Source organism: Salvia miltiorrhiza, unplaced genomic scaffold, assembly GCF_028751815.1.
Source record: "Salvia miltiorrhiza cultivar Shanhuang (shh) unplaced genomic scaffold, IMPLAD_Smil_shh fragScaff_scaffold_143_1, whole genome shotgun sequence".
Taxonomy (NCBI): Eukaryota; Viridiplantae; Streptophyta; class Magnoliopsida; order Lamiales; family Lamiaceae; genus Salvia; species Salvia miltiorrhiza.
Genome location: NW_026651418.1, coordinates 613,571 through 633,730, shown reverse-complemented (window position 1 = coordinate 633,730; position 20,160 = coordinate 613,571). Strand labels below are relative to the sequence as shown.

Below are 20,160 nucleotides of genomic sequence, written 5' to 3'. Positions count from 1 at the left end.
GTTCCTATTAATCCACATATACTTTGTTCCATATTAATTGTGACATAGTCTCGGTTTAATCATAAATATATTACTCCCTTCGTTCCATTACAAATGTCTCACTTTCTATAATGGGATGTCTCATTATAAATGTATCATTCCTTTTTGTGGCAACATATTCTCTCTCTATACCTACTTTTAAAATAATAATTAAACAATTTTCATCAATCCACTTTATCTACTAATTACACATTTCTTAATCTATGTGTCCAAAAGTAATAGAACATTTGTAATGGAACGGATGGAGTATAACTTTTACCATAGAATCATGGTTACATCAAATATATTAATTGCATAGCATTGGCCACAAAACAATTTATCTCTAACCTTGAAAAATGTTTTATTACAAACATTGTATGCATGATAAACAAAGCTAAACAAATATGGATACACGTAAGTCAACCATTGAGTTCGTTCTTTGATGGTGGCTGAGCTACACCACTAAGATTGATCTCGTCGATAGATGGTGCAAGTATGTATTTCATTTTCTTTTTGTCAATTTATATATATGTTGGTACTAGAGTGAGTAATTACTGGTGTATGGATGGAATATACCAATTATAATTTTTCGTTGCTTGTTTATTCAGTTACCAATTAAAACTTTTCGTTACATGTTTACTTCTATTGATAAGACTGATCAATTATGCATAAACAATTAGCTTTCAGATGACTAGATTAGCACATGATGAATGAGTTGACGTCTGTCTAAGTAGTTGACTTGTCTAAGCAAAATTAGCTAGCTAACCTACTGACGATAGATTGTTTTTCAATTGAACATAACTGATGTAGGTGAAAGATGTGGCAGTTAAGTTTCTCGCGTTGCTTTAGAAAATCTTAAGTTGATTATCTATTGGAGACATTAGTCAGTTTATGCAGATCAATTGATTAAGTATGTTGATGGAAGTACGTTGATAATATCAAGCAGTCGAATGAGTCAATTGACATGTTTGTGTGCTTATTGTGATGACAGTTTAATAACACTCATTGTAAAGACATAATTTAAAGTATGCAATGTTCAACATGGTTTAGAGAAACTTCTCCTATGTCCACGGGCTTGATAAAAAATTGAACTCACTTAACTTTACTTACTTTAGAGCTGCAAGTCAGCTGACCAATTATGTAACCTTAAATTGATCCACGAGTTAACTGACCATGACTAGCTATCTTACTTCACTTTCAGTCAAGTAACACTTTGTTGCTTACTTGCTTCTACTTTTAACAACAAACTCCTAATTTTTCTAAGTAAAAGGTAAGTGTTTGAAGGTGGGTTCCAATTTGAACAAACTATTACAATGAAGAACAATAATGATGGTTTAGTTTACTCGATCTGAGGGTTTGGAGTAACTGTTGGAATCTCAAGGGATAACTTGTATTAGAACATGAGAATTTGTAGTAATTGAGTTTCCCTTTTGGTTCCTTCACTGCTATGAGTGATTAAAGATATGAACTTTTAATTCGTTTGTGAGTTTAAGTTTGCAGTATTTTCAGGTACCTTCATCGAGGTGAGTCGTCTGGTATTTATAGGAGGGAAGTGAATAGTAGTCTAAATTACATCAGCCGGTCATCATCATTCGACGGCTTTGGTATCTAACCAAAACGTAAAAAAAAATCCAACATTTTTCTCATTTTTTATGAGGCCTAAACCACTATTAACTCTATGCAACGAATTGAAGAAAAACTTATCTCTACTGAAGGAAAGCGGTGCAGGGAGCTAAAGACTTTATGCAAAAAGACTACTTCCCTATAAGTATGTTACTTTCCATTGTAAGAGAATGGTTAGTGCAATCATTAGAAAAGTAAAAAAAAACTATAAGGACAGAACCTAGACAAAAAATTATTATGGTCGGGTTAAATCAAGGAAATGAGACATTCGGCAAAACTGAGGCACCCAAAGACTCTCCTTTGTGAGAGGTCTTGGGTTCAATCCCGCTTGCGTGCGGTGATGTTTTCTCACTTTTGGTGGTGCTGTATTCCTGTTTGCATGCGGTGTTGTAATGTTTGGTGTTGAGGTCCCACACGCAGGGTGTTTCTCGCCTGCATGCGGTGATGTTTTCCCACCGCTTGGGTGGTGGTGTGGTATCGCATGCATGCGGATTGCATAATTAATTATATTCAAATACCTCTTGTAATTTTAAAAAAAAAATACTTTATTTTTTTAAAAAAATTGTATATAACTATCAGACAAGTTGATTACAAATACATCAGATAATAGATATTAAATCACTACTATATACAATCTATTATATGTAAGATCATTTGGGCTTTCTTTTTCTCTTGTTCACTTTACGCGCATCAACCATTTGAGCATCCTTTTGCTCATCCGCCAGTAGCTGTCCGTACTTGCTAAATACTCTCTCCGTCCCACTTCAATTAGCACACTTGCCTTTTTTATTTGTCTCATTTCAATTGGCACTTTCTAAATATAGCATGTGGTCTCTACCTTGTCTACACATATTAAACAAATGGTCCCCACCCACTTTACACACCCAAACCTTTATTCTTAATTTTCGTGCCCAAAGTAAAAGTGTCAATTGAAGTGGGACGGAGGGAGTATTCAATTAGAGAGCTTTGTATCGAGACTTGTCATGGTGACTCAAAGTTAATAAGAATTCACTTTTAATTTTTATAAATTGTAAGATATTATATATTATATAGATCTTATATTTTTATACAATGTATATTTATATAAATTATACACCATAAATATATATATATATGTGTGTGTGTGTGTGCGCGTTTTTTTAATTTTTTAATACCGTCAAACAAGCTGAAATAGAATTTTATTAAAAGAAAGAAAAAAACGGAAAACCAAGAACCCTTGAAAGCACAAAGAAGCAGACTAAGGGCCGAGCCTCGTTAAAACTTCATTAAGAACACCCGAGGGGGAAGCCTTAGTGAGGAGAAAGAGAACTCGTCTAAGGACCGACGGAGCTAAGTTGGGAGGCCTCAAAGGTTCCGGCCAAACCATCACCCCTAGACCACCCCGCTCACGACCGAGCAAGACAAAAGAAAAAGAGCCAAGAACTCAAGCAAAGCGAGTAAAAAAAGGAATGGTGACATCCTCCGTAACAAATTCATGTAACCCAACAATGTACTTTTATGTATTTTTAATATGTATTTTTATGTGTTTTTTTGTTGTAGATTAATGGTCATATTTTGTTATTTTAACCAAAATTTAAAATATTAATTGCTAAAATCTAATTACCGTGAATTACTAAGCTCAATTATAAATTATTGAATTATAATTAAAATTCTAACTATTATTAATTAAATTGTTAGAGTTTTATTTGCTTGAGAGTTGATGATTGGAATTATAATTTAATATAATTTCATATTTGATGTTGTTATCTCAAGCTGCAGAAGTGATGATGCTCATAACTCAATTATGATATTTCAAATTTCAAATTCCAGAGAGATAATGCTTAAAAATTATAAGTGGTTGTGAAGCTCGAGCCTTTAAATGAGATTATCCTCAAAATTCAGTTATGATATTTTAAACTCCATATGAGATAATGTTTACAAGTCAGGTCTGATCTTTAAATTTCTATATGATGCTCATAACTGAGGTGTGGCCTTTCAAGCTCTAAATGCGATGATATACAAAAGTCAATTATGATTCAAGCTCGAGATGAGATGATGCTAAACAGTCAATTATGTTCTTACGAGATCTAGATGATATGATTAACAACAATGTGACACGTCATTCCTCCATCATATCTAATTATTATTCCCTCTGGCCCACTATAACTGATACAAAACTTTTGAACAGACGAATTAAGGAGAATGTGTAAATTGGTTAAAGTTGACAGGACATGCAGTTTTTTCAATGGTTAATTTTTGTCATTTATGGAACAGACTATTTATAGCGAGACAACTTAAAATGAAATACAAACCACTTTCAATAGGATGAGTGAAGTATTAATTAAGTTGTTAGAGTTTTGTTTGCTAGAGAGCTAATAATTACTTGAAATATACCACCAAATTAATTTGCTCAAATTAAATTAATTAATCAATATAATAAATATTTCATATGTAATAATATTATAAATAATAAAACGATCATAAATTTGAAGTGATAATGTCGAATTTCGACGGGCTAAGCTCTAGTAAATTTTAAGACAATAATATGCTACTTTACTTTATAAATAATGTGTGATTATTCTAATTACATTCTCGTTCTTCTAAATGGACTACTACATTATATGCACGTGGCTTAATAATAAAGTGATTAATGCATGAAGTCAAAAATTATGTGTGAAAAATTTTATATTTAAATCTATTATCGCATAATTTTTTAAAATATTTATTATCTCGATCAAAATAAAATAAAATAAAATACACCACTGTAATATTCAAATACACAACTGATTTTCACGTAAACTGAATCGCCCCTTAAAGCAGTAAAGCTTGATTAACTCTTGCAATGTAAAAAGCATGAACGTAAAATAAGCATCAAGGTATACATAAAAAAGGCATGATTAGTTTATACGGAAAAAAAGGTGGTTATTTAACCATCCTCAACATATATATTGTGATAATGTAGTAAAGTATATACATTATATATAAGAAAATTCTTGAAGCAACGTGAGTTGACATGCATTAATCTACAAGTGATATGAAAGTATATGAGGCCAGCTTTTCCTGAAAAGAATTAACACTAGCTAGTAAAGGTTTTGTGAAGCCAACTTAATCACCAAATTCATGATCAATAGGAATTATATTTTTATGATGGTATATTGGATTGTTGGTGAGATAGTACATGCAATTGGAAGATAATTCAAATCTCACTATTATGGTATTACCTTATAAGTCAAATTCATTGTATATGGCGTCTTCCCTTCCCTTCACTTTCATTCTCTTATATTTATATATGGTTTTTTGGCAAAGGCATATAAGACGAGCAGAACCGATCACCTGCCCACCGTGGGCAAGCATAACGTGCCCACCATTGTTGTGGCAATTTTAATTAGGAAATATAATTAATAAATCTTACTCTAATTAAAATTATCTTACTATAATTACAATTGTCACATTATGGTGGACATGTTATGCATGCCCACGGTGGGTAGGTGATCGGTTCTGATAAGACGAGTTTATCTATAGCACGTTCATAAATATTGACTGCACGCCTCAAAAATATATATATGTTTATATATTGATTGCAGATCTGTTAATAATAATAATAATAATAATAATAATAATAATAATAATAATAATAATAATAATAATAATAATAATAAATTGGGAGTTTTTGATCTAGTAGCAATATTAATTTTGTGTTGACTTGAGAAATCCTCACATTATTTTTTACTGACATGCTAATATATAGGCAGGATTGTAGGAGATGAGTGAGATGTAGCTTTTTGCAAATTCAATGAGCATTCATTGCAGGCAGAAGGTCCAACTTCAGAATGAAGAAACCCACCTTTGCGGGCTCCATAAAAAGTAATTTGGGGAGTGATGTTGAAGCCACAATAATTTAACAGGCTCAGTATCGTAGACTACATTCTAATTGTAATTAATAAATTTTAATTTGGATTAATAAGTAAGTATTAATTAATTAATTGTGGCTTTCACACGTGTTGGTCCTGAACGAGTATGTATCGGTGAGTATACACCAATTTAGTGGCGGATCCAGGATTTGTTATTAGGGGGGACGAATTTTATTGAAGTACGACGTTTGAAAATATCTATACGGGGTTCGGGGGCGGGAGCTCCCGAGCTAAATCTTTTTAAGCATTCCGTCAATTAATTTTTATATCCAACTAGAATATTAATGGGTTTAGAATTAGAATCAGTCACTTAATATACTCCCTCCGTTCCAACGAAAACGGTGCACTTCTTTTTGACACGGGATTTAAAGAGAATAAAATTATAGTGTAAAACTGTATAAAGGTGTGTGGGGCCACATTATTTATAGTGTAAAATTATTATCAAAAAAGGAAATGCACCACTTTCGTTGGGACGGCTCAAAAAGGAATACGCACCGCTTTCGTTGGAACGGAGGGAGTAGTAAATAGTTGTTCGCAATTTTAATTGAATGACAAGTACATTAAAAGCATATAAAGACCTACTTCTAATACGCTTTTTGAAAAATTGTTTTATCTTAAAAAAAAAACTAATTTCATTATTAATAGTTCATAATTTACTTTAACTCGAGGACTGACTCAAATTCAATATTAAAATTTTATTAATTAGAAATGAAAATAAGACAAAAATAACACAAACTTAACAAACTAATAGAACAAATAACTGTAAACTGTTAAACAATTAATGTGGATATTATAATTATTAAAATATTGTATTATATTTTTTTTGTATATATATATAGTAAATAAAAAATAAAAAAAAATTGGGGGTACAGTTGTACCCCCTTGCACCCATGTAGATCCGCTGACCAATTACAAATTTTGCTATGCTTGGAAGATATTGCTTAAGATAATAAGATAAGTTGAGCTGAGTGAAGATTCAACTTAAATGACATTGATCAGTTGACTGAATAGTAAGTTGACAAAAGTCTAAATAAAACTTATTATGTTATTAATTGCTGAAAAGCTGGTCAATTGGACTAATAAGATCATATTGTGCAGAATGTGGTGGTTAAGATATTTGTGTGTTCATGAAATTTTTAAGTGTTCAAGTTGAGCTTAGTCAGTTTTAAATTTGATTAGGAGATTCATTAGTCTATTTTGGTAAGTCAGCTGAAAATTGAACTTTCTGCTTAAGCTGAGTTTTGTACGTCAATTCAAAATGCTTTAAGGGCGTGTTTACTTTGATGGAAAATAAAATAAAATATATATATTTTTCACAAATTTTTCACCATTTTCACACGTATACTATGATAGAATTTTTCTTTGGGCATCAGGCAGCTTCTTTTCACTCTTTTTCTCTCTAATGCTGTATAATATTTTTAGATAGTGGTGTCAAAATATTTTTCAATATTTTTTTTATGTCTAGTAAACACATAATAAAAAAGGAGGAAAATACAATATTTTCTCATATTTTCTTATCCATCATTTTCCAATGAAAATTTTACAACCAAAATGCACCCTAAGTAGATACAGAAAATAAGGCACATACTAGTTTAACGTGGTTCGGAGATAACCTTCCTATGTCCATGGATATGGATTACACGTAAATTCACTTAACTTCTGGATTCCTTATTGTCAAAGCTGCAAGTCAGCTTGAACAACGAATTAAGTTATGTTGAACCACGGGTTACGCGGCTGTATCTATTATGTGTGATTACTCAGTCGTTTTCGAATACAATTTAATTTTCAATGTAACACCCTGATCTAATTAAAATGTTAAATACTTATTTAATCCAAAAAATCATAAAATAATTTTTGATCATTCTAACACCATTTTCAAAATGAACAAGTTCTTGAATGAAATATTCAAATAAAATTTGAGTTAAAGTATCGAGTCATGACATAAAAACAACATGATAAATTGATAATATTAAACGTAGTAAGTCAAATGCTATTTAGAAGTAGTTTGAGTTTCAAAGCTTACACTACAATGCTATTTGGAAGTAGTTTGAGTTTCAAAGCTTACACTAAACAAAACATTAGATATTATATTTAGGTGCAAATAGAAATATCATTTTTCAAAAATGACTTGACGCAGTTATTCAACTCTCCACATGTCTCCAACATTAAATACCTGTTAAATATGGGATGAATATTAATATATTCTTTTAATTATCTTTAAAATTAAATATATAATTGAGATTATTATAAATAATCTATATTTTGTGCCCAAGATATTTTTTATATTAATATAGATTGGTTGGGGGGGGGGGGGTTTCACCTATTCCAAAAGTTCAATTTTAAATATTCAAATTTGTTGCACATTTTCGGCCATAATTTCCATTAACAACTCGAAAATCCTTTACTTGAATTTCAAAGGTTACCATAACACACATTATTGAAATTTTTGTGTAATTAAATCACGGATGAATCCCATCTCTATAGGCATCTTTTTTGTGATTTATTGTTTTTCCTTTGAATAAGGTGACTTATTATTGTCAATTGATATTAAAATTAAAATTATTGATTGTCAATTCACATTCTTTTCCCTCAAAATAAATATATAAATATAAATAATTATTTTGATAGAAAATCAATTGACATATTGACTTGTCCTTAATATTTCATTTTATATCAACTCAAAAACAAATAAATAAATAAACTGATTTTTATACGCTCCAAATTCAGCGCGAGAAAACTAGCCGTTTGCAAGCGCCTCCCAATTCCCAAACCTCAAAATGATCCATTTCTCCTCTTCTCTTCAAATATTTGATCAATGCAATTCACGTTGTAGTTCGAAAAACTCACACTCTCTCTATCTCCCCAATTCGTGGTCGATTTTCATGGAGTCGACGTCGGAGTTCACTAGAGTACTAGTTACTCCGACGAAAGAGAGAGTCGCCGGTTCAGGTCGGACGAAATCGAACGAAAACCTCAAGTATGCGGAAAATTTTGATCCAAACGTTTGTCGTGCTGGAACGAAGCTATACAAATCAGCATCAATGGTCAATTCTATACTCAGCGCCAAAAATCCAAGTCGCGGGAAGTCTAATCTTAACCGATTGGCTTGTCCTTCTGCGATGATGAAGATTCGAGGCAGGAAGTTTGTGATCGCGAAGGAAAAACCTCGGGTAGAAGAATCGAATTCCGCAGCCGCCGCTGTGGATTGTAAGAAGTGTGAAAAGGCGGCCGGGAAATCCAAGTGTTTGTGTGTGGCGTATGTGAGTTTGAGGGCTTCGCATGAAGAGTTTCAGAACAACCAGGATCAAATTCAGAAGGAGGTTGACTCTGATAGGGTAAGTGAGTGCGAGAACCCTGGGATTGACGATGAAGGAACGAAGGAGACAAGTGATGTATTGATTGAGAGTGATTGCGAAAATGGTGAATTGAGGTTGAAAAAGAGCAGGGAAAGGCTTTTGGAAGCGGCGAGACGGAGCGTGCCGGAGCCGGGATCAGGAAGGGTGATGCATTTGGTGAAGGCATTTGAGAAACTCCTTAAGATGCCGAAATCAGGCGATTTTGATGAAAATAAGGAGAAGAATGTTATAAAATGGGCGTTACCTGGATTGCAGCGGCCTCCTAAGGTGCCTCAGAAGCAAATTTCTTCTTCATCGTCAGATTTTTACCAAACATCAGAGAGCTTACCTCTTGATTCTCGTCCTTCTTTCTCATCAGATGGCAACCAAAGAAGGTTAGCGAGGATGACGGCCAACACATTTGAATTGTGATGTCTATGTATAATTGTGTGTTATATATCTGTTCTATGTTGGAATCTAACATTGTTTTTATGAAGCTTCAGCCTGTCATCGAGAACTTCGGCCTGTGGAAGAAGCAGGCTAAGTGTGAGAACCTTTGACTACGCTACACTTAATGGGAGATAACTTCCCTTTTCTTTTTGACAATCTCATCTATGTTGTGATTTTTGCAGAGCTCTGAATCTTCCAGAACCTTCAGCAGAAGACAACGGAAAACAAAGCAGCAGAAGTCAATCTCCCGAAAGCCTTTCATGCTAACGACAGAGGTTAGTCTCATGGAAATTGATTCTTGTGTATGCACTATGCAGCACTCTTTAGATTTGTACTGTGTTAACCAAACACGTTTGTAGCGTGTGGACTCATATGGATGGTGTATGGTTACAATAGAGCTGTGTCATGATGGGATATTTCAATTAAAATAAACAATTCATATTCACATCCACTAAGAAAAATCGGTTATTATTCGTTCATTCCATTTGCATTCTGCCATGTTGACCTGTGGGCGGAGACCATGAGGATATGGTTTTCTTTCAACTGTTTCTAGAAGGTTTAAGTTCTATAAAGTGAAAACTTCAAGCTTGTAACAATTTTTTAGTCTAGTCATAGCCTCCTATTGGTAAAGGTTAGATGTAGAATGATGATTGGGTGAAGGAGCTGGAGTCATAAGAACACATGTGAAGTTGCATATATGAGTAGAAATACGAAAATAATTGTGTAGCAGCAGGAGTCATAAGTTTTTTTTTTTGGGGTGTTTTAAGCTTAGTTTTCAGGGAGATTACTGGTTGATAAACTGGTGAGAGTCAATAGAGCTAAAGCCGATCCATCATCTAATAGTTACAAGTTATTTTTAGAAGGTAAATAACAATAATGATCATTTATACAGTCATAGTGGCGCCTTCCGTTAATAAAAAATTCTCAACCGATCAACAATTTTACTAATCCTAATTATCTGCAAATGGTTTGTATCCAGATGCATGTTTGTATGACAGAAAAAACTCGTGTTTTCGACAGCAGAGATACATGGACCTATGAGCCCGTGCATGGTTTTGATGCTTGGTTATCTGCTCCTTCCTTAAAATTGTTACAAATTTCGGAAACTGATCTTACTGCAGCAAAGAGGAAGATATAAGGAGGAAGATCTCATGCAGAAGCTAGAAAAGAAATTAGTGGAAGAGGAAAAGTTGAGGATACCTATTGCTCTAGGTCTTCCGAGGACAACAGATGAACCAGAGGTAAATTGCTGTTATCTTCTCATTGCTGTTTCCTTAATCATTTCACATGGTTCATCTTAGTGCATTTTTATTGTTTTTCTCTCAGAAATATCGATTTTAATCAGGTTTCTTTTTATATATGTTTAAAATATTTCATATGGTTCTTTTTCGATTTCTAATTCTGTCAGCGTAAGTTATGTTTGTTTCACCAAATCTCGTCTCAAAATCTCAATTTATCTTTCCTAAATTTTTCCACAAAAAAAAATATCAACCCTTTTATTATAGTGGGACAACCACTTGCATAGAGGGTGGTTCCAATAAGTTGAGCATGACTTGGAAGTTTTCAATTTCATCTGGTAAAACTGTACTGGGTAAAGGGACACGGGATTATGAGACTCAAGATCATGATAAATGATAGTATTGCTTTTCATCATTGTTTGAGTTGCAACAATTTTTAGCTTAACAAGTACTTATGCCTTAGCTTGGCCTATACAAGTGAAGATTTTGTAATTGCACTGATATTCAATTATAAGAACAGCAAGTCAAACGCTTGAGTTTGAAATCTGCTCTATTCATTCAAGGATATGATTTGAGACTCACGACAAATATATGAATTTCTTTTTATGAACTCTAAATTGTATCAAATCCAATTTATAGGAAAGCTAAACGTAAATCCTTTATTTTAGTAAGCGTAGCTTTGTGCAGATTGTTAAACAAGCAATACAAAAATTTCAGTTTAGTTCTGTTGCGTAAGGGTGTGATTCCATGAAAAGTAGTTTACTTATTCCCGCTGGCTACTGGACTTTCTGTTTAATATTTTCTAAACCAGAAATACAGACACTAAAGGGAACATCTAATGCATACCAGAAATAGATATTGAGCAATCTGGTCTGTGGTGTTTCAGATCCTTGTGAAGCCCCCAGTTAAAGAAAGCACCAAGCCTGTCGACTTGGTACTGCACAGTGATATCAGGGCTGTGGTGCGTGCAGAATTTGATAATCAGGTACGAAAATAAATTAAATCTGTGAAGTTCCCAAAACTAGAATCTTGATGCTTGCTATTAGTACTACTGAGATGTCATAGTATTATTATTGAGACTCTTTAGATTTCATTTAAATAAGAGCCATGTAAAAATTGCTAAATCACTTGCTTCTTAACTTCATTGTCAAAATTTGTGTAAATCTTCCCCATAACAAAACAGTCATTTGCTAAGTTTTTTGAATTAAACAAATGATGTCTTAGAAAAGTTTTAACTTTTCAATTCTAAGCTTCCATCTCAAAATGGCAAACATAGTCATAGGGTAGACTTAAGAAGCTATCATAGCTGGCAAATTATGCACAGTGAATACTGCTGGAAAAACAGAAGGACAATTCAAAACCTTTCTTTTCCTTATTTCTTTCATATGTAAAATTTAATTTGGGAATTCATGTATATATATATATATATATATATATATATATAGAAATGATAAGTTGATAATAATTAAGATTGTGTTGGATTGATCATAATGTTAATGTAACAAATCAATATATGTAGTCCAATCATACATCAAACTGTAATGAATAAAACTGGGTGATGGAAGAATGATTAAGATTAATACACAGGGATGAGAAAATGGCGTTTGGCCAAGAAAACAACTGAGGATGGAAAAGAGTGATTGGATGACCAAAGAGATTGATCAGAGAGATAATGGATGTATGTGGCTGGGAGAAGATAAAGACAATTAATAAGGAGAAGAGAGCTAATAGATGAAATGCTGGTGACTGTAATAGCAAGAGCATAATAAAATGAGAGAGAGAGAGAGAGAGAGAGATGGAGGGCAAGTGGTGATACACAGTAACATGGTAATTGAAGTGTGGATGAATATGTAATGGTTGAAGGATGTCAATGGAAGAGAGAGAAGAAAAGCATGGAAAGTAAAGAAAGAGAGATTTGGCGGTGAGGAAGAAATGTGGTTCAGATGGCTTTGAGTGATGGATAGGGGAAGAACAGGTGGTAGAAGGTAGTGGTGAAGAGAAAAACAGAGTAATTGTGGATATAAGTGGAAGAGGAAGAAAGAATAGAGGGGGAGAGAGGAGAGAGATGAGGGAAGAGAGGGGACGAGAAAATGCAGAGAATGTGTACAAGGAAGAGAAGAAGTTCTAATGGGTAGAGAATTGGAGAACAAGTATCTTGAAGTTCTAAAAGATGTGAATCTCAGCGCATGCAATTTACACTTTGCTGACTTAAAAAACGAACTTTCCTAGTGATTGATTTTTCCAAAGCTCTTAGTGCAACATAATTCTATGATCTTTGAATATTCTTCCATAGATATTCAAATAAGCTTGGTTTAATGCCCAGTTGACTAGAACAGAAGTATAGATGATCAATACTATTATATTTCCCAAAAGCTAATAAATAGTATGATCTAAGGATTGAGCTTTTAGTTGGTTAAAATCAACATTACTGGATAGGAACAGGTCTTGTGAAACTATTATTAAACCAGAACTTCGTCCATTTCTAAGCCTAGCAAAATGCAGTGTTGATGTGTGTATTGACCAAGCGGTAAGGGATTAATGCCTAAGGACAAAGGTCTTGGATTTAAGTCCCTTGTGGCGCGGCCTTTAAATTTCTTTATTTAATATTGTTAATTTATCAAAAAAAAAGCGGTGTTGGTTCTTTTTGAGGTTCACCACCTGTATTCGTCTTCCGTTGTGACATTTCTTTGTCTTTTAGGTGGCCAAGAAAATGAAGCTAATTGAGCAGTACCGGATGGAAATGGAAAGGCAACGAAGGGTAAACCGCAGTCCAGAACTCGAATTCAATACTGTCATTGTTAACCTAAGCTCACTCTAACGTATATCTGTTTTATTTTGCAGCTAGCAGAAGAAGAAGAAATCAGGAGACTGAGGAAGGAGCTTGTCCCTAAAGCGCAACCTATGCCGCATTTTGACAGACCTTTCGTGCCAAAAAGGTAAATTCACCATGTCTCGCAGAGGAATTTTAACAAGAAAATACGTAATCACCTGCATTCCATTGATCATCAGGTCTGTGAAGCACCTGACCATACCAAAAGAAACAAAATTCCATTTACCTCAACATAAGAAGATCAAATGCGCTACATGCCTGCCTACACAGGTGGAGTGAAGGGATCGACGTTGGATTAGCTTATTACGAGGCTTGAAATTTTCATGTACAGAATTATGGATTGAATGTGAAATTTGTCGATGAGAATCAACCCATATGGTCATGTCCAGCTATAACTAAAGCAATGTTGATTTTTGGATTAGAAATTTCCATACAAAAATCCACCACGTTTTGAAGTAGAGGTGGAAGAGGTGAGCAAGCTCATCAGAACCCACAAGCAGATTGAAAAAAGATGTTAAGAGTTGAAGTCGAAACAAAGCTCTAGAAATCAAGAAATCTAATACTCTCAGTCTAGGTGACTTTTAACTTGATTGAAAATAAATGGTTAAAATTGCTTAAGACGTATGACCAAAGATAGGTTTTTGTCCACAGATATTCAAACGGAAAAGATATCGAGTTCAATTTCTATAGAGGGTATTACTCTTCTTCCCCAGTTATTAATAAAGATTAAGAAATCCAGGGACAACCATCTCTTCATCTCAGTCGACACCATAGTCCCTATATAATTTATTTTTATTCCATCTCTATTCATTTAAGGCGTTTACTTTGCATGATTGATAAGATGTAGGGTTAATATTCGATTTTGTCCCATCGTATTAATATGGCACAAAATTGAATATTTACCCTAAGATGTATGAATATTTTTATCCTCAAAAGTAGGATTTCTCCAATCTAAATAAGAAATCAAGCAAAAAACGGATTTCTCCAATCTCACTCTTTCAATGAAATAAGAAATCAAGCAAAAAACTAATTTAAATGATAAAAATAATCAAGAACCTTAAATATTCCAATCCATCAAAATATTAATTATAAGATTAATCCTCCAAAATAAACTCTTCCTGAAATTTTATGTTAAATACCTAGCTCTTACGCTTTCAATCTTTTCTACTTTTATCTCGAACATAAATGGCAGGGAGACATTTATCTACCATGTTTCATTTTTGGCCCTATTAGTTACTGTTTGAGCTTTCGCACCTCCTTTATTAGTTGAACGAAAATAAAAAAAGCCAGCCTAGGATAAATAAATATATAATCTCTCTATCCCATTATTTTTTACTACGAAGATTAAAAAATATGTAAAAAATAAATAAAATAAATTAATAAAAATTATTTAAATATTAAGTATAAAAAAAATATATTACCAAAAAAAAATGAAACATTTATAATGAAACATCTCATTATTTATAATGGGACGGAGAGAGTATTTTTTTGACAAATTCATGAGAACATTTTAGAAAAATTTATGTTGAATAAGCGATAAATCCTTTTAACCATTTAAAGATAAATATCTACATATCCTCCTCCCCCAATAAAAGACTAAATCAGATACTGAACAGAGTAACATGAGATAATAAGATGAAATTAAGAAACTAGTCCTTATATGAAATTAAAACATACAGTAACAAAAATTCGACAAAAAAAAGTACTAAAATGCCACAGAAACTGGAAACATGCCATCTAGAGATATGTCTGAGATCAATAGTCAACCGCCTGTAACTAAATCACATTTAAATAGCACTTAATTAAAATCCAGAGCACAGCATCAGGACCCAAAATTTGATCAAACATGCAAAGATTTCTATTTCAACCCAAAATCATTTCAGGATTTTACTCAAAGAACAAAGCCAACAAGGTAAAAGATGGGGCGAGCGCAAATCAAGGCGCCACAACAACAATTCTCCCAGAAACTTGGTCGAGATCCCTCCGGCCATTGGATGTGATTCTTCTTCCACTGCAAGAAATTGAAAAGTGCCAATAAATCTCAAGTTCAAAGCTATTTTGCAGACATACTGAGTATTTAAACATGGAACAGGGTCAAGCAAGAAATACATCATATATGGTGGAGAGAGCTTACCCCCTTGGTTCCATCTCGACAATGTTCATGTTCTGCAACTGTTGAAGGATGTGACGAGCAACAGAGCCGCTGCTCTTGCCAAAGTGGGGCGGGCGACTTCCGTTCCTCTTGCTCCCTCCATAAATTCTCCTGAAGGAGCCAACACCAATACCTCCCCTGAGGTATATCTTCCTAGCCATGGAAGCTGTACAATCCATCAAGGCATTTATCAAAATAGTAACCGTGAAATTACCATTACAAAGCTTCCTTATTGTAAAATACTTATGCATAAGACTACAGAATACATTTTCATCCAGACACAATAATAAGAGTATCAATTGGAAAAGGATATTGTATAAAAAAATCATATTTGCATTCTACAAAAAATGCTTGAAAGACTGTAGCAAAGCTCACAAACAACCAGAAAGCTTGAACAGCCAAATAACAAAACACATTAATCAAAAACTTGAAAAAGTGATGAGCAATGAGATTATTACCGGCCCTAATGTAGTACCAGTCGGGATCATAAGGAGCAAGTTCTTTGAGGACACCAGTTTTCACAATGTCAGTCCACTCAGGAAGCTCCATCTATTTGTTTAAACATGACGAAATACAAGTAAATAATCAGTTATTAAAAGTGAACAAATTCAACCTGAATTATTAGTAAGAGCTCCATCAAACTGTGACTTTAGACATCATAAAGTACATTAAAAGATAAACTAATATAACAATTAACATAACAATCCATTAAAAGAGGTAAAAAGAGCTTTAATCTCGATATAATAATTAATGTGATAACCCATCAAGCGATCTAAAAGTCTATATCGTTTCATTTAAATTAATAAATCCTGACATAATACAAAACTAAATTGCGTAATCAAATATCCAATAATCTAAATCGACATATTTCGAAACTGTTCATATTTCTTCGGGAGAATTTGAAAAATTAGATGATCCATAATTCCTCAAATCAATTCTCAGCATGAAATTAATACGTAATCATCTGAAAAAAGAAAACAAAAGTGGAAAACAACAAGCATAAGAAACTATCCATTGTCATCTCCAAAGAATATGTTATCAATTGTCTAAACAAAATTGCACACACTATAAACTTCGATTACCGAGAAAAAGGAAAGGAAAGGAAGGAAAACAAAACGGAATCGCAAAAACTTAAGCAACAAATTTGACCTTGCCGGACCGCTTGAGGTGAGCGGCGTAAGCTTTGACGAACTCATGAGGAGAAACATCCTTAACAGTTTTCGCCGTCGCCGCCATATTTCCGGAAACCGTGCAGCTCGCCTGTCCGCCGAAATAGAGAGATGGCCGAAAAGCAGCAGCGGTGGAGCAGAATGGTTAGGGTTTACGAGGCTATTGCTGCGCGAATATATATACATACATAAATGGTTTTGATGGACCATAGCCCGTTTCGTCAACACTCATTCTTTGGGCTTTATCCCGTTATGTTTAGACCACACACCTATATTTTTTCTAGCCCACTTTGTTTGTATAATTTTTTTTTTTTGAATATTTTATTTTGGGGTTCACCGTGTTTATATACTCCCTCCCTACTTCCAATAGCTAAAAAATAGCTAGACATTATTAATGGAACAATTACTAACGGGACAGAGAGAGTAATTTCTTAATGAATAAATTAAATATTGTGTTGCTAAATACTCCAATTCTTCATATTGTTATAAGACGAATTAATGCTCTCGTGACTAGGGATACGAATTTGGTCAGCATGCTTAATTGACAGGCTATTTGATTATCAACTATTCAAATTATAATATTTTTTAGTTGTAAATTTTTTACCATAACCCTCAATTTTCGGATTCTGGGCTAACCTGTCGAGCTCGAAAATTTATTTAAAAAATTAATTAATATGTAACTCTATATTTATACAATCAATTACCATGTTAAATGAATATTATTCCAACATCAACTTACATAATAATTAATATGTAACTCTTAGATAAATAAGAATACACATATTTTTTTTCAAATGGTTATTATTTTAAATCTTTTTACATCTAAACGGTTTATATTAACCATTAAGAATAAAAACGCAAGATGACATGATGAGTATAACTTTCGAATATTGAACCAAAATGTATTCCACAAATATATCGGAAAAAATCTTATTTTTACTAACTTTCAAAACTAAGGTAATGAGTTTGAAAACCAAATAGCAAGAAAAAAAATCAATTAATAAGGTCAAACTCGTTTTCGGGCAGTCCTATCATGTTCGGGCCATTTTCGGGTTAATCCTATCAGGTTGCAGGCTATTGGTTATTCGAGTTGTAATTTTTTTCATGCTATAAAATTTTAGTTTTAATTTTATTTGATTATCTGTCTATTTGGACCAACCCACGAGTTTTGGGTTAAATTGACATCCCTAATCGTGGTTAATTGAAGTGACAAATTAATGTCACTATGACTAGCTAAAGTGACGTAGACATTCAACTACATCGCTTAGTACATCGGTCATTTAAGTCTTGTAGACATTTCGAAAGTCCACCTCATCATTAATTTGAGAGCAACTGATAATCGTGTGAATAAACAAAATAACTTAGAGTTATGTGTTTGAAGGAAGAACTTTTAGTTCACGAGAAACTAAAATTTGAGATGCAATTATATTTTTTTATTTTATTTATTATGTTTTCTATTTTTACATTACCTTGTATAGCATGAAGTTAATAGTATTTATTAACACAATCAAGGCAGGAAACAGAGATTTGGGATGATAATCAAGTTGACTACAAATTGGTTGTGGCGACTCAAAGAAACACTTATGTATGATAAATCCGTTTGGAAGTAAATTGTTGACTTATTACTTATAACTTGGGTTATCAAATGGTTCAAGTACGTTTAATCGATTCGTAAATTTTGATTACCCGAATTAAAAGTATACCTAACCTAAATTTAATAATTGATACTGAATCGAAATGAATACTCGGTTAACTGTGATGAGGAGTAAAATGTGTACCAACACTGTGCACCAGTGGAAATCCATCTTGGAGATTTCCACCCATGTCAACTTCCAGCCACGATATTTTCCACCCGTGCCAGACTTCCAGCCAAGATATTTTCCACCCGTGGCAGACTCCAGCCAGGATATTTTCTACCCGTGGCAAACTCCATCCAGGATATTCTCCACCCATGGCAGCCAGCTATGTCATTCCAGCTTTGCCAATTTCCATCCGTGTCAATTTCAGCCATGTCAATTTTTGGGCTTGTTTAATGGACTTTAGGGCTACGCCCACTTAGTCACTTATAAATAGGGCTCTCATGTATAGAATTTAGGGGGGATTCCATTCATTTTACTTAGGGATGTCAATCCAACCCGAAACCCGTGGGCTGACCCGAATAACCCGACAAAATTAGAGGGTTAGGGCTGAAAAATCACAACCCGATAACAAATCGGGCTAATCGGGCTAGCCCGTTCGGGCTGGCGGGTTGAAGCGGGCCAGCCCGTCGGGTTGTCGGGCCAACCCGTCGGGTTACTCGATTTAAAAAAAAATTAAAAATACTAAAATTTTAGGGTTTGAAATTGAATTGCTTCAGACCTCAGTTCAGCCGCGCCTCCACTCTTCCATTCTTCTACCTCCGACCCCGCACCAGTCACCACCTCCAGCCACGCCGCCGCGCCGCGCCTCCCCTCTCCGGCGCATCCAACCCAATTTGTCTCCCACCAGGCAACCACCGAACCACGCCGCTTCCCACCTGAGCCCAGCGGGCCAGCGCCATCGCGCCTCGACTCCTCTCCATCTCCCACCGCCGCGCCTCTTCCCACCTGAACTGAGCAGCTATCGCTGTCGTCTGCTGCTTCTAGTCCGCCGCAATTGCCGCTCACTCCATCTACTCCGGTGAGTAATTTTTCAAGCATTTTTAGTTTCATTTTAATATAGTAATTTACTAATTTTTTTCTGCAACTGCCGTCTGCCACTCACCTGAACTTTTTGAATGTTGGTTGCTTCATTTTATTTATTTTAAATTTAAATTTTTAAGTTTTTGTTCATATAGTTTTTGAGCGAATGCTGTTTGAAATCTTGAAAAATATAGACCTCAAAGTGGCAAAGTGCGAGTTTTGTAAAGTTAAGATAACTAGCCTACTGATATTTGGAAAAGATCATATAGTCTCATGAAGTTCGGATGTTCTGTTGTAATTACCCTTTGCAAAAGTTTCAATTCGCAAGTTTAGTTAATGTTGAAAATTTTGAGGTAGGCTCTACTGTGAAACAAGGTAGTTTTTTCGTATGGTTAAACTATGTTCTGCATATAAGGATTTAGCTTGCTGTTGATTAATGGCTTGTTTCATTGCTTCATTGTTTCAAATAAACATTGTGGACACACTTATGTAAGATTCCCTTTTTGTTATTGTGTTTCAAATTATCGAACTATATTATGCTTTAATTATATTGTTTTCTTTTAATAGATGGTGAAGATGATGAGCAAGAAGACATGGATCAAGTTGAAGCACCAAATATTATCAATGTTGAAGAAGAGTGTTACTCAAATGTTTAGACTTTATATTAATTTTTGAGATGCTTTGTTTCCTTAATTTCAAATTATTGTTGAATATTTTGTTTTTATTTTTTTAACAAGTTGAACATTTATTGTTATTAACTTGTTTTATATATTATGCGATCTTGAATATTTTATA

The 20,160-nt window shown here is 33.9% G+C and overlaps 2 protein-coding genes and 1 long non-coding RNA gene across 3 annotated transcripts; 2 read left to right on the top strand and 1 right to left on the bottom strand.

Moving 5' to 3' along the window:
- The first annotated feature begins 8,227 nt into the window (after positions 1-8,227).
- On the top strand, positions 8,228-13,823 carry LOC131002572 (microtubule-destabilizing protein 60-like). Its single transcript, XM_057929040.1, has 8 exons — positions 8,228-9,261; positions 9,370-9,412; positions 9,499-9,591; positions 10,438-10,557; positions 11,441-11,539; positions 13,253-13,312; positions 13,396-13,490; positions 13,564-13,823. The coding sequence occupies exons 1-8, from the start codon at positions 8,309-8,311 to the stop codon at positions 13,661-13,663; spliced, it is 1,563 nt and encodes a 520-aa protein (XP_057785023.1). The 5' UTR covers positions 8,228-8,308; the 3' UTR covers positions 13,664-13,823.
- A 1,396-nt stretch (positions 13,824-15,219) lies between these two features.
- LOC131002568 (40S ribosomal protein S19-3-like) lies at positions 15,220-16,975 on the bottom strand. Its single transcript, XM_057929036.1, has 4 exons — positions 16,686-16,975; positions 15,995-16,085; positions 15,519-15,702; positions 15,220-15,395 (listed from the first exon to the last, which is right to left on the bottom strand). The coding sequence occupies exons 1-4, from the start codon at positions 16,770-16,772 to the stop codon at positions 15,320-15,322; spliced, it is 438 nt and encodes a 145-aa protein (XP_057785019.1). The 5' UTR covers positions 16,773-16,975; the 3' UTR covers positions 15,220-15,319.
- Positions 16,976-18,830: 1,855 nt separating this feature from the next.
- On the top strand, positions 18,831-20,160 carry LOC131002571 (uncharacterized). The gene is made up of 2 exons (XR_009094343.1): positions 18,831-19,363; positions 19,933-20,160. It is a non-coding gene; the product is annotated as an uncharacterized LOC131002571 (long non-coding RNA).

Coding starts and splice junctions, on each gene's coding strand:
- LOC131002572 (XM_057929040.1), top strand. CDS start 8,309: ATGATCCATTTCTCCTCTTCTCTTCAAATATTTGATCAATGCAATTCA. Junction 9,262..9,369: donor TCAGATGGCAACCAAAGAAG/GTTAGCGAGGAT, acceptor ATGAAGCTTCAG/CCTGTCATCGAGAACTTCGG. Junction 9,592..10,437: donor CTTTCATGCTAACGACAGAG/GTTAGTCTCATG, acceptor ATCTTACTGCAG/CAAAGAGGAAGATATAAGGA.
- LOC131002568 (XM_057929036.1), bottom strand. CDS start 16,772: ATGGCGGCGACGGCGAAAACTGTTAAGGATGTTTCTCCTCATGAGTTC. Junction 15,703..15,994: donor CTGGTACTACATTAGGGCCG/GTAATAATCTCA, acceptor TGGATTGTACAG/CTTCCATGGCTAGGAAGATA. Junction 15,396..15,518: donor GTCGAGATGGAACCAAGGGG/GTAAGCTCTCTC, acceptor AATTTCTTGCAG/TGGAAGAAGAATCACATCCA.